General features: G+C 45.8%; 1 protein-coding gene across 2 annotated transcripts in view; it reads right to left on the reverse strand.

The window, feature by feature from the left end:
• GRM7 (glutamate metabotropic receptor 7) overlaps nucleotides 1-13,182 on the reverse strand; it is a 308,776-nt gene that overhangs the window by 138,780 nt on the left and 156,814 nt on the right. For both annotated transcript variants that reach the window (XM_064453417.1, XM_064453416.1), the window contains exons 3-4: nucleotides 8,937-9,078; nucleotides 7,930-8,084 (exon numbers count right to left, since the gene is read on the reverse strand). In XM_064453417.1, coding sequence (XP_064309487.1) covers nucleotides 7,930-8,084; nucleotides 8,937-9,078 — 297 coding nt within the window. The remainder of the gene's footprint in view (nucleotides 1-7,929; nucleotides 8,085-8,936; nucleotides 9,079-13,182) is intronic.

A 13,182-nucleotide genomic window follows, 5' to 3' on the forward strand; every position in this document is an offset into this window, starting at 1 on the left:
CCACGCTTTTCATCAGGAACCTTCAAACTGGCAGCCCACGGAAGAGCGGGTAAGACAAGCGCGGCGCGATGCCCGACTCGGCGCCCCAGCTAAAGCACGCTCACTTCGGCAGCCCTCAGCCCGGCCCCCTGCACACGTCCGTCTGTCCGTCCGCCGGGCCTCGCACGCTGCACTCCTGCAGCGTGAGCCCGGACGTGCGCAGGCAAGAGGCAATGCGATTCAGCGCTCAGCCAGGAGGAATCAACCCTAATCTTAACTCCCAGAGCGACTTTTCAACAGGCTGGAATCGATATGCAATACACTTTTCGCGGCTGCAAGTGTGTCTTGGATTCCCAGGTAACCGCAGCATTCATTTAAATTCAATTAATGGCTTCATCAGCATTGGGAAAGGTACGTTCCCAACAAGTTTGCGGGTAGAATGGCTTTAAACGCTGTGTGATTGATACAGAAGAACAAAGGTAAATTCTTCCTTCACCTCCACTTGGCCGGCTAACAGGTTTTCCATAAGGAATACGAAGCGCCATTTGAAAGCATCTCTTTGACAAAATGTATGGGATGAAGTAACAAAACTATCTCAACAGAGGATACATCTCTGTATTTACTTAATTAACAATCTGAGCACACAACACCCTCAGCGTTTGAATTCCAAAGCTGATAAAGATAATTTACTCACGGGGGAGAAATGCAAATAAACCTGTGTGTGTAATGCCCTTCGCGCAAGCTCCACTTGTAAGAGGCGGCGTCCAAACCAGAGTCGCTCCGTCAAGCTGCCGACGCCGTGTATTTCCTGACCGTTGTTGCTTGTAATTACGGCATTTCGAGGCCCGGAGACCAGGGCCGTGCCCCGTCCCGGGGGCGCAGGGGAGGGAAGACTGAGCGAAGAGCCAGCCCGGAGGTGCCCAGGGAGAGCAGAGCCACCGAGGCCGGAGCCCTTCAGCAGTGCCGAGAGTAAAACAGGTCAGATGGGCGGCAGCAAGGAGGTGAGAGGAAAACTCAGGGGAGGTGATGGGAAAACTGGGTAGGTTTGGGAGTGACGGTCCGTGCTACTTATGTCTTTTCCCCTGCGACTGGTGTCTCCTCTGGGTTTTGGTGTCCAAGGGCTCTGCTAGAGCGAGGCTGCAGCGATCCCCTGGCCCCGCAGCCCGGGACGAACCAAACCCCCCGAGCCAGGTCTTTCCATCACACTTATTCTCTTAAAAGCACGCACTTGCACCCCAGGAACGCAGAGAAAAAGCTTGAGAACAACAGAGCACTGAGACTTTGAGCCAGGCTATAAATAAGAAAAAAAATCCAAACAGGACTGTTTTACAAATGTTATTATGAGCTATAAGACAGCCTGTTCTGTTCAGGGAGGAGGTGGGTAAGTGCTGCACAAAGCACATCGTTCCCAGAGAAGGATCCTGGGGTAAATGCAGCCACAGCTAGATGCAGAACAGCATGCCCTTATTCATTAATGTTGGATAAAATTCGATACTGTCTCTTACACAGAGGAAAATGAACCCTGAGCTCCCTCCCTTGCTTTGCTAGACTGGGGACGCAAAGGTAAAGTATTTGAGAGCCACTAAGTAGTGAGGTACAATTTCATTCTGATTTTTTCTTAAATCACTGCTCTTTCATTGTTTTTTTCCACGTTTAATACCGCCCAAACCAAAAAGAATCAAATCGGCTCTTGTTGGAAATAAAAGCAAAACATTAAAAACGCGATTCACCGTCTCTTTGGAAGACAGGCAACTGCAGAATTCAGGGACAGTTATGTTGGTTTACAGCACTTGCAACGCTTCTGTTTTTTTTAAATAACTGCGCTTCCTTGTGCTGAATTTGAGCCATCCTTTAACCTCATAGCCGAGAGCTCCACGAGATTGCAAACCGCGGCCACATCCGTGGCTTGCTGGAATTGAATCATTAATCTTAAATCTAGTTGAATCCTGCTGTTTAGTTGCATCAGATTCTGAACCCAGACCATAAAGAATATTTGTTTTCATCATTGGCAAAGCATTTTGCCAGACTTTCAAAATAATTAACGTCATATATTAGCCTTCACTATTTCTCTTACAGCTGTTCCTCTCCTTGCATTCATTTCACTGTGAGCTGGTGCCCATGAAAAGAGATCACATATAAGAAAAAGATAAGGAAGACTATTTTAAAAGGAAAAAAGTTAGAGGAAGAACCGGATATCTGAAAGCGCTACGTCGGTAGCCTGAATGCTACCAACACGAACCGCAGCGTAACAGCCCAATTTGAAAGTTTTCGCTCAGAAAAGAGACATAGGCACAGCAGAAAGCAAGAGGGAAGTAGATAGTTGTTCATCTTCTTTACAGCTGAGGTTAAGAGGAAAACAATTTCTAAGATATCCCTGAATAGAGGGACATTTTCAATTCATGGAAATTATATATATTTATTTTTGAACCTTAGTAAGAGCTACTGGAGGCATTTGGACTCCTAAAAAATATGACTGTGATTTTCAGAAATTACTTATCTCTGTTCTAGTTCTGTCTTTCAGACTTTATGATCCATATTTCCTCAAAAGGTGGTGTTCAATATTTTCTGCAGACCCTGCGAACCTCAATGGATGAGAGTGGGTAGGTTACAAAAGAGCAGCCAAAATTACTACTGTCCCTTGAAAATACTAGTTTTCACTACTTCATGTGCGGGGCTTAACCAGATACTAACAGGTATTACCAAGGGTTTACCAGGTATTAGTTCTTCCTGTGCTGAGCCCCGAGTGAGAGGTTTGAGGCTGGGGGGGTGCCCAGCGGTGCCGCCCTCGCCGCGACGCCCAGGCAGGCTCCGAGCACCTCACCCGGGTCCGCACGGCACCAACGGAGAAAGGGTACACCTTGGAGTTGCACGATAGGAATATTTTTACAGGAATAAAGCTGCTTATTTCCTCCTTTCAGCTGTGACACTGCATTTGATAAAAATACACTGCTGGCCTGCCACGCAGCGAGTTGTAGCCACCTTTTGAAGGTCCAGCCAACACCCTGAATGTTGCTGTTCTACCTGCTACGCATGCTCTCTGCTGCCCCACTCCCGAAGGAATTTGATGAGCCCTTCTTAATTTGAATAGCTACTACAGACTGATATAAGCAAATTTAAAGTGTGGATATTGCTTAGACTGGAAGAAAAAATGGGAAAGAAAAGAACAAAAATGGGAAAGACCATCATTCTGAAATCCCAGACCATCCGCCTGACTCCATTTCTTGGGCTTGGGTGCCTTCTGGACATGCATTGTCTAACAGGTTTCCATACTGAATTCGGCAAGTACTGCACAAATCTGCTCCAGAAGGATCTGGCTTTTCCATCTCTCACGCCACAGATGTTATCTTATCACGGGCAGACAGACCTGCTCTTCCTCCAGGGAAAGAATTTAGGAACTCGTCCCTTTGCTAGGGAGAACTTTAATTGACGCCTGCACCAGAACTATTCTCATTTTTAATCAGAGGGTCATCCAGCTAACTCTTATATACATCTATATGGTGTCATAAAGTGGGCTATACCCCAGGCAGTTAAAATGTATAATTAGATTTGGGTATAGTAGTGATAACAAGAGGAAGAAATGCTCTGAAATTTATTAAATCTACCGAAACATGAAGAGGTAAAGTGGCAATGGAATACTTAAAGGTCAGTTTGTGATTAAAAAGATTAGTGTGGAAGAAGCTCATTTCCATCTACAAAGAAATAGGGTTGCCGTCCATCCCAGCCATCATCTGGGGAAGGCCGCAGCTGGAATGGTGGTCCGGCTCACGAGAAGCCAGGCAGCGTGCCTCTGTTTCGTTTCTTGCTGGTTTGGATGGTCTACAAAGCTCCTGGGACTTGATACGAAAAATGCATCAAACGAACAACTTTCTCAGACTATCGGTGCCTAAGGAAAAGGCAGCCACGTACAGCGCGTTGCTCGTCTGGAGGCAAGTAGCGCCGCTGAACTGCAAGAACAAAACACTGGTTTATTTGAAGTCTCAACCTTTCTTTTCATTTGCCACTGTGCTTCCCTCTTCCCTCTGGCACTTGACATTGTGGGGACTTGTTACGCTTGCCTCAACATCTCCCGCTTCTACCATGACCCTGATAGCACCAGTACTCCCTAATAGCCCCAAGTCCTCCTGTAGCTCACACTTGCTCCTCTTCGTGGCATTTCACCCTTCCCACGATTAGCAGGGCACTCTTTCTGTTCTCCAGCACCAACCTGACACGGGAACCTCCCCCATGAGCAACGTCCCTCTTTCGACTCAGGTCAATGAAGAAGAACGAGGGTTTCTGGGGAACAAAGGAGCAGCACGTGAAATCCCACCAAATGCATTTTGGAGAAGAAAAGACTTTTGGTGGATTTTTTTTTTTTTTGCGCTGTGTTGTTTTAATGACTGTCAAATGCAGGCAGAGCCGCAGACGTTCATCATTTCTGCATTACTGTAAAACTCAGAGAATAGCAATAATAATAATACATCCCATCCAAACTTTAATTGGGAAACACAGCTTTTGTCTGCTGTTCATACCGTTTAATTTTTCTCATTTTCCAGCACCAACACTCGCTCTGTGGCTACGCTACACCTCTTCACAAAAAGGTCACAAGGATATACTCTGAGTAAAAGGCTATTCAGGACAGAGCCTGCGGCTGCAGGCTCTTACCCACGTAAGCACAGGCACCTGCGCTTCTGCCGTGCAACACGCTGGCCTTGTTCCTCTGAGCATCCGCTGAGTTTCAGGACGGGGCTGATGTTTTTGTAACCTTCGCTAAGCGCGAGGACACGCCAGCACAACGTTTTGTTGGGTGAGTTCGAAGCCGCAATAGCCAGAATCCAATATTCTGCTGCCATAGTTGTTCTAAATATAAACACATTTTGCTTTTTCCCCCCCCCGAAAACCTCGCAAGGCCTTTCAACTTAGTTGATACTTGGTTAAGTTGGCTACGGAGCTTGTTCAAACACAACTTTTCATGAAGTGATTACTATTTAAGTGTGCACTTCCTCTGGCTCACTGTCTACTGCAATTATGCAAATAAGATGCAACTTTATCCTTTCAGCATAATTACATCAAACACAATCAGGCTATATTAAGACTGACTGAAGACGAATGAATTCAGTTCATGTAATGATTTCCTAAATCACCCCATGGGACTATGGCTAAGAAAATTCTGTCCCAAGAGTGACATCAAGTATCAAGACAAATAACTGCATATCTGGGGCCTCACTCTACAAGAATCCGAGCGCTTTAGACTCTCTGCGGAGTCGGAGGCTGCTGGGATATTCCCACTGCCACCAAAAATAGGAACATCAAACGGTATATTTGGTGTAAACACACCAACACACCTGCGTTTCACATCTGTATTTCGAAGCGAGGAGTCATGGCTAGGGGAGAAGAGTTATTTGAAAAACGCCTTTTTCTATATAATTACTGTTTCAGTTTACGACTTACATGACCGGTCGCTTTACAGACATAAACAAATCCGATAATCCAAGATGTACCATATACACTTGAACATGAAGGCACATTAATTTTCAATGCAATTTAACATTTCTTGGCTTATGAGCCCAACATTTTTCCCTGACGCGCGAGGAGAGGCTAGCGGCACCCCACATTTCAGGGTAAGGTATGGCAGCTGCAGCGCGCTCCGTTTCCAGTGAGGTTTATGAAGAATCTTTTTCTAATGTACTACAAATACCATTTAAAACAGTGATAAAAGGGAAGAGAAAAAAAAAACGAAGATGCTCTTGAGGAGTATCAATTACTCATCCCTACTAAAGAAGTTCTCACCAAATCCAGTGGGAATTAAGCTGGTGCTGAGCTGCTGCCTTGACCCGGAGCCCGGGAGCTGCGGGGCCGGCGGCAGCGCTGCTGCGCACCGCCGCACAAAGGGAGACTGCTGGGCTGCGATGCTGCTCGAGACACGGTCCTTCGGGGCAAATTGAGTTCCAGTCTGCTAATGTAGTTTGCTTCCATCAATTTATAGGGAAAAATCAAGGCTTCTTATTTCATTTATTTTATGTATTCATCAAAAGAAACGCATTACTAGATTTTAGGAAGCAGATGTTCATTGCTGGATGATAAAAGAGTAACATTAAAATGTCTCTTTCCAGTTCTCTTGGATTCATAGCCAAATGAAATTACTACAACAACAGAAGAAAACCCAAAACAACATACAGCAGTCTAAATCTGAGAAAGGCAGACTATCCATACGGATAACGGCCTCGCTAAGCAAAGAAACGCTCATACCTAAGGATTACTTATTTCTGTAAGTAACAGATTTTACTGGCTGTTTCTCTTAGTGGATGAAACAGAAGCAGAACCCATCTGAAAGGGGAAATGTTGGGTTCTGGAGAACTGCTTCAGGAGAACGGGGATTTAACCATCCCTTCACTCTTCCTCCTAACAGGACTAAGCAGAGGGCGGATACAGATGGCAACTAGGGACGGACGAACGGGAATGCAAAAGGTAAGAACCGGCCTCAACCTTTCTGAGCGGCCAGGAAACATTTGCTATTGACAGTGCAACCGCCGTTCTGGGACACCTGGCTCTGCCCCTCCTGACGTTTTGCCCTTTCTGGAAAGTGACAGGCAACCCACGGACCTCCAGACACGTACCTGGGGTACGGCACCCGCCCCTGAAGAACGAACCCCGTTATATATAGGCAGACCCGAGCCCTTCCAGGCTGTGACCGTCGCTTGTTGTGTCCAAAAGCAAAGCTCACGTTTCCCGTTATGTCCAATGCATTTCATGTGTCATACAGAACAAAAACGCTTTAAAACAAACAAACTTCGAAAGTTTGTATTCCTGCGTACTGTGGGCAGACTTCATTTCCGTGTCAGAAGCCCTCAGGGATGAGTTCAGGCAGTATAAAAAGATTATTAAAACATCCTGGTTTTCAGAAACAAAACACTTCGTTGTCTATCAGCTTTACGTATTTATGGGGAAATAACATGTGCAAGTGCCTCCAGGGTTTAAAAAATGTAAAAGGATGAAGCATATTATATACCTGAGAAGAATAGCTAATGACTAATGGCTAATGGTAGCGTAGACACAGTATAAATGAATGCAAATATTCGGTTTTCCAGTGAGTGAAGACACCGGAACCTATTTTGTTGGGGCAACAGGTTCAAGGACTCTTTGGAGACCCTGCCCGACTCAAAGCCATGTGCCAGGCAAGGCGTTTGTGCTCTTTACTCAGTGTCTCCCCCGTAAAGATCTTTTCACACTACAGAGAACAGAGACCCTAATCAGTGAGCCTGGTTTGCCCAGAGGAAGCCGTTCAGCTGGTTTAGCATCTACACAGACAAAAAGAATAACAAATTGCGGGGAGGTCGGACAACAAACACTTCAGAACACACAGAAATGTTGAGAAACAAAAGGATTATGTAAAAAAAGTTTCCCATAATTTTTATATGCATATGTACAAGTACGCGAGTTTGTAAAGCACATAAGCAATGTGTATAAATAAATATAGTGCCTGATCTGAATGAAATAAAAGTTAAGCTAAGTTGAAATGGGAACTGCTGATTTAAAGATGAATTTTTACTTCTTCAGCAGAAAACTTATCCACTGCTTCAGAGATGACACATAAATTGCAGAAGATTTTTCTCTCCCTATGTATATACGTGATACATTAAGATCATTTTGGTTTATTTTCTTTTAAGTGATAAAGGCCCTGTCACACCACCACAGCTTAATATAAGCTCTGAAACTGAGCCTTTAATAAATAACTGCTGGTAGCTTCTCAGCTGTGGAAATAACGCATAGTTTTCGGATGAGGAACACGGGCGGTTAGGAAAATTTCAGGAGACGAAGGACTACTCAATGTACTCTATACTCTTCGTATCATACCACGTCTGTACACGTCTATTCACAAGACACGTACGATAAAATAATAGAGGCGATCAATTTAGTACCACCGGCGTTTCGGGAAGGAGGAGAGAGAGTGACGAGGAAGAGAGCTCTTACCCTCGATGGTCGCTCGCTTGGGCAGGATGGTGATGGCTCCCTCCGCGACGTCCTCCTGCTGCAGCAAGGGGCTCACCTTGGAGCCCCACGTGTCCGAGCCCACCCATAGGAAATGACCAACTTGATCTGCCCTCTTAGCGGCCGCAAGGATTTGCCTGCGGAAAAGAACATTTTGTTCACAAGTTAGTTTCATTTAAACATATAATTTCTTGGGGAAAAAATGATGTGTTGCAAGGGCAGAATGAACAGAAATAGCATATTCCTGTAACCAACAGAGCTCGGGAACTTCGCAGCACACCATATCACGATCCATGCAGCACAGAGTGCACCTCTCTTAATTCACCCTCTATCCTAAGACGGAAATCCTGATTCCACTAAAACTTAGAGCTTTGCCATTGGCTTTGCTGAAACTTTATTCTAACTTCTCTCTGTGTCTCATTTTGCTTAACCGAGCCTCTGAGCAACTAACAATGCCACCGCAATTTTAAGCCAATTTAAAATTCTGGAGAGAGAACGCGGAACAAGGGCAAGTGAGAAACGAGAGTCGCGCTTTTAAAATACTCTTTATATTATTTTATGAGCAAGTTGTACGTGATTAAACCTTGAGTGCCTCATGGGGTTTAACCTTGAGCATCCAAGCCATTTTATCACTAGTAACCATCACTTGCCATAAAATAGACTCTGAATTAAGGAATAATCCATAGGAGCATGCGCTTGGAGAGAGGGGCATCTTCTTAATGCCTCTTTGAGAGGTGAGGTCAGGTCGGCATGAGTAACCCTATGACAGGAAAAGCTCCCAGACCTTCCCGTCTCCCCACCACAGCGATGCCGGATCCGAGGCATCCCCTTGAGCCAGGGCAGCAAGAGCAGCACCTCCGTGCCGGGCGCTACCCTCCACATCGCTCTTACCAACAGGCATTTCCACTTTGCTATTCGTATTCTTACTTGTTCCTCTTTTCTGCATAGCTATCAAGCACAAACGAATTAATTCCCTCAGTCATCCTTACTTTATGTCCTCATCATTGGCAAAAATAACGATGGCCCTGGCATTGGGAGTTTCTAGGAGCTGCTTGATAATTTTATCAAAGTCGATGGTCTTGTCCTTGCGATCCTGGGGGATTTTCAGGGACTGAGCAATGCAGAGCCCACCTGTTTAAGAAAGAAGAAAGAAGAAAAGGACTCTGTCACTGGAGAGCACAGGAAAGGCAGCGGGAAATACACATGGCTGGAAGGGGAGCCTGGGAGGAAGAGAAGCTCTCCGATCGGATCGCTGCCCTTACGGAGCACTTAATCTTCACGTCAAGCTTCCCGAGGGATTTGTACAATGATTTTTCTGCCCAGACCGCTCGTTGGGATACACACAGTCTGCATGCCTGGGGAGGGTCACGGATTAAACAGATGGGCAAAACCAGCATCATAGAAAAGCAAAATAAACAAATAAACCAGTCAGTAGAGGAATTGAAAAAAAAACCCAAACCAAACCCAAACATCCTGAAAAAGCTTAAACTGATTTTAAAAAAACACAACAAGCTGAAAGGCAAGTGCTGTCGACAATGCATTACGCAAACTTTATCTCGGTGAAGAGCTGAGGTTCTTTTAAATTTTGCAAGCTGAAGGATATTGAGGGAGAACGCTTCCCCTGAAACAACTTACCTAGAATAGGAACAGCAACAGAGTTAAAATACTGGCAAAGCAAAGCTTGTTCAAGAAAATCATTACTCATTCAAAGGCCCATCACTAAATGAGATGGAGCCGACCCGGCGATTGAAGCCTCACGATGAGGTACATGTCTGCGAACTGGGCTTCTCATCAGTACACAGGTAACGTTGCAAAGTGGTGTCGCCACAGCAATAGTGATAAATAGATCCGTGCCAAAGAAATACTTCTAGCACCGCTCGCTTATTCCAGTTATATAATTCGGAGTTTTGTTTTTGGTTTGTTTATTGGGGGGGGGGGGGGGGGGGGGGAAGCAAAAGAAGATCACATCTCCTGTGACATTCTGCTCGCCGTTGTTGGCAGATGAAAACACAACTTTTGCCTTCATTATTTTGTTCCTCAGTGATAAACACTTTCATCTTTCATGGCATCTTAGATACCGACTTCCTCAGTATACTGCACAGAGTGTTAATTAATCAGGTATCAGAGATACATAATAAGAAACAGCAGCGGGGACGAGTTAATTAAAGGACAGCAGGATAACGGAGATATTCACAGATATGCTCTAAAATAGAGATTTAGAAGCACTGTTAAATGAAGTAACAGAGAAGGTGTTCTCAGGGAAAGAGCGCAGAGGAGGCGCCTTATCCATCATCAGCACCCGCTGCCTGCCTGCAGCCGGCCAAAGGATAACATCATCATCATCCCGAACCACGGCAAACATGCAAACGCTGGAGGGAAACCGCTGGATATCGGTAAAGACCAAATACGACGTTTGAAAATTGCAAAATGTGGCTCTTCCGCAGATCTGAGCCCTTCACAGAGTAGCTCAGGATCATTTGCCTTATTTTAGATGGAGAGAAGCTGAGACACGGAGGCTTCCTGAAGTCAGGCCAGGTCTGCTGGTACTAGCCAGTCAAAAAACTCTGGGGGGAAAAAAAGATTGGTTTTGGTGGGAAGAAATAAAATGGTGAAAAGGAAAAGCTGAGACAGAATAAACCAGAATAAGAACATCCAAGTTTTCTCTGACTCACACAGAATGTTTCGTTCTGTTTTACAATTACTAGCACCTGACATTATTGGGGTCTGATTTTTTTCTTTAAAAGAAAACAACGCTGATTTTTAAAACCAAACATTTTTAAAAGTCTCATTTCTATTAAGTTCAAAAAGTTTAAACATTTTTAAATGCTGTTTTTATTTTCCCTAGTCAAAATTAAATGGAATCAACTGAAATCCATGGGCAGAGTTATCCACCTGCCCTGAAACGCCCCACTTGGCAGGGGTCACACGCTGGTTAAGGCACAGCTCTGGGCTGAGCCTGAGCCCCACAAGCAGGGCCAAGGCCTCTCCCGAGCGCAGGGTGCCCGCAGGCAGCTGGAAAGCGAGGGGAAGCCGCCCGTGAGCCTCCGCTGATGGAAGAGCTCTCCATCCCGGCATCACACCCAAGGAGAACGGGAAGTCATTAGCCGCTCCTGGGAAGTACCCGCGCCCTCCCTGGCACCCCATCACGCCAAGCCAAGCTACTTCCAATCTCCCACGAGAGATTCCGATTTCTCTTGTTAAATAAGGATGTGGGAACTTTGGGGAATTCATTGAGGGGAAAGAAAAGAGAAAACCCAAGCCAGCCCGCAGGCTGCTGCAAAGCGCCAAGGCTTGGCACTTGAAAATTTATGCGTTCCTGCCACGGTGTCCTTTCAAAAGGCTCCCGCTTGGACACAGCAGAGGATATATTTCACAGAGTTGAGACCAAAGGGCTTTCTCATGCCTGATGGAGCCGTTGTTTAGACACATCTGAAGCTGCTGCGGAGATCCTCTGCAATCCCTCGTAGCCCTCCATCGCCCTCAGCGGGCTCCCTCACGAGAGGGTCGGAAACACAGCCCTGAAGGGCAGGCACCGGCAGACGGGCACGCAGAGCAACATTCCCCAGCACCTCCCGATTTCTAAGTACTGCACCAGTAACTAACCTTAAGAGCCTTTTAAATCAGGACAGAAGAATGCTTACAGGTGCTCATCCCCAGATACCAGAGAGAAACGACCACACCACCAGGCGTGCAGGGAGGAACAGAGCAAAGGGGTCTCAGACCTGGCACCTATGACCGTCATGTTTCTGTAGTTAAGGGTCTACCTACATGAAAGAATCCCTGTATCCAGGGGGAAAAAAGAAAAAAACACCATAAATCGAGTGATACGTTTTTGTTGTAAAAATATTATTAAAAAAAAAAAACAAATCAGTGTTTAATATTAAGTAATTGTGACCTGAGTGATTTACGTGCTTGAAAAAAAAAAGCTAAAATTGTTGGGAAGGCTGCTAAGCCCCGCAGCCCACCCTGGCAATAATTACACCTATTGTGCGGGTCACGCAATCTCTATCGCCTGGATGGAGAAGCCAAAAATCTTGTTATAGTCGATAATGACTACAGCTGAACCGAGCGCCTTTGGACAGAGACAGCTGTGGCCAGACTCTCAATAGCAAGGAAAAAAGCCTCTAATGCAACGCACAGCTTCAAAGTCTGCAATTTCCACGGGTCTTTCAAAGAAAAGAGGAGCCAGGGTGGAGAAAGGGAACACTTTGGAATTTGGGAGGGCAGATTTCGGGTCCCTTTTGTGACGCAGAGTTTTCTGCTACCTCTGGGAGGTCAGCTCTCGGTTTCTCTGCTGTCCGCTGGCGAAGGGAGGCAACAGGGCTTCTTTTTTCACATGCCAGTCACAGTGAGAGTGCAGTGGCCAGACGCTATGCATTTACCCCGAGCTAGACAGAGAGCAGCTGTTAGAGCCAGGATGGCGGAAAAGCTTCCCCAAACGGAGCGGCTGATGCGATACCCTGTTAACCTTTGTGCCAGAGATGGCTCAAAGGAATTACAGATAAATGGTAAGCAGGAATTATGGATAAATGGCAAATATCAGTCACTAAAGCCAAAACATTTTAGTTACGGTGTGGTAGCTACAATACTTTCAGCAGCAGCAGAGACCAGCATGAGAAAGCACTCTCTGAAGCCGCATTAGGAACAGAAATGGCTGAAGCCACACGAGGCAGATTGAGGGCGAATAAAAAAGACAGCAAAGTAAGATGCAAGAGGACCGAGACCCAGATAATACAATTCGGGCACGTTGATGGATATTCTGATTTTAAACTGCTAGTGTCTCTTCCAGGAAAGTGACACTATTACAAATTGAGTAATATGTGCTCCCAGTCATCAAAATGGGTCAACTTGTATTATTTTCCTATTTGCTTTGTTTTGCTCAAGCCCGCACCGGGCAGCGTTCGACATCCGAGTACAAGCTCTTGCTGTGGCAGCAGGGTGATCCATCCCAGCCACCCGACTGTACTAGTCCCATTAGCTGCTGTTTGCATCCAAGCTTATGAGCTTGAATAAAAGCGTTCCGGTCTCAGCGGAGGACCTCATGGTGGCAGAGGCACGTGCCATTTTTCATTCCCTAGCAATAACAGGTGCCCAAGGAATGGCACACAGAGAATAAGTTTAACTTTCGCGGTCTCATCGCCCCTTCTCCTCGCAACGGGGTACACACGCGCGCAGTTATTTAAAGTGTCGAGCTAACTCCCAGCGCTCCCCAGGCAACAACCTCCGAGGGAATTA

The sequence above is a fragment of the Phalacrocorax carbo genome, chromosome 6 (assembly GCF_963921805.1).
Source record: "Phalacrocorax carbo chromosome 6, bPhaCar2.1, whole genome shotgun sequence".
In the NCBI taxonomy this organism is placed as follows: Eukaryota; Metazoa; Chordata; class Aves; order Suliformes; family Phalacrocoracidae; genus Phalacrocorax; species Phalacrocorax carbo.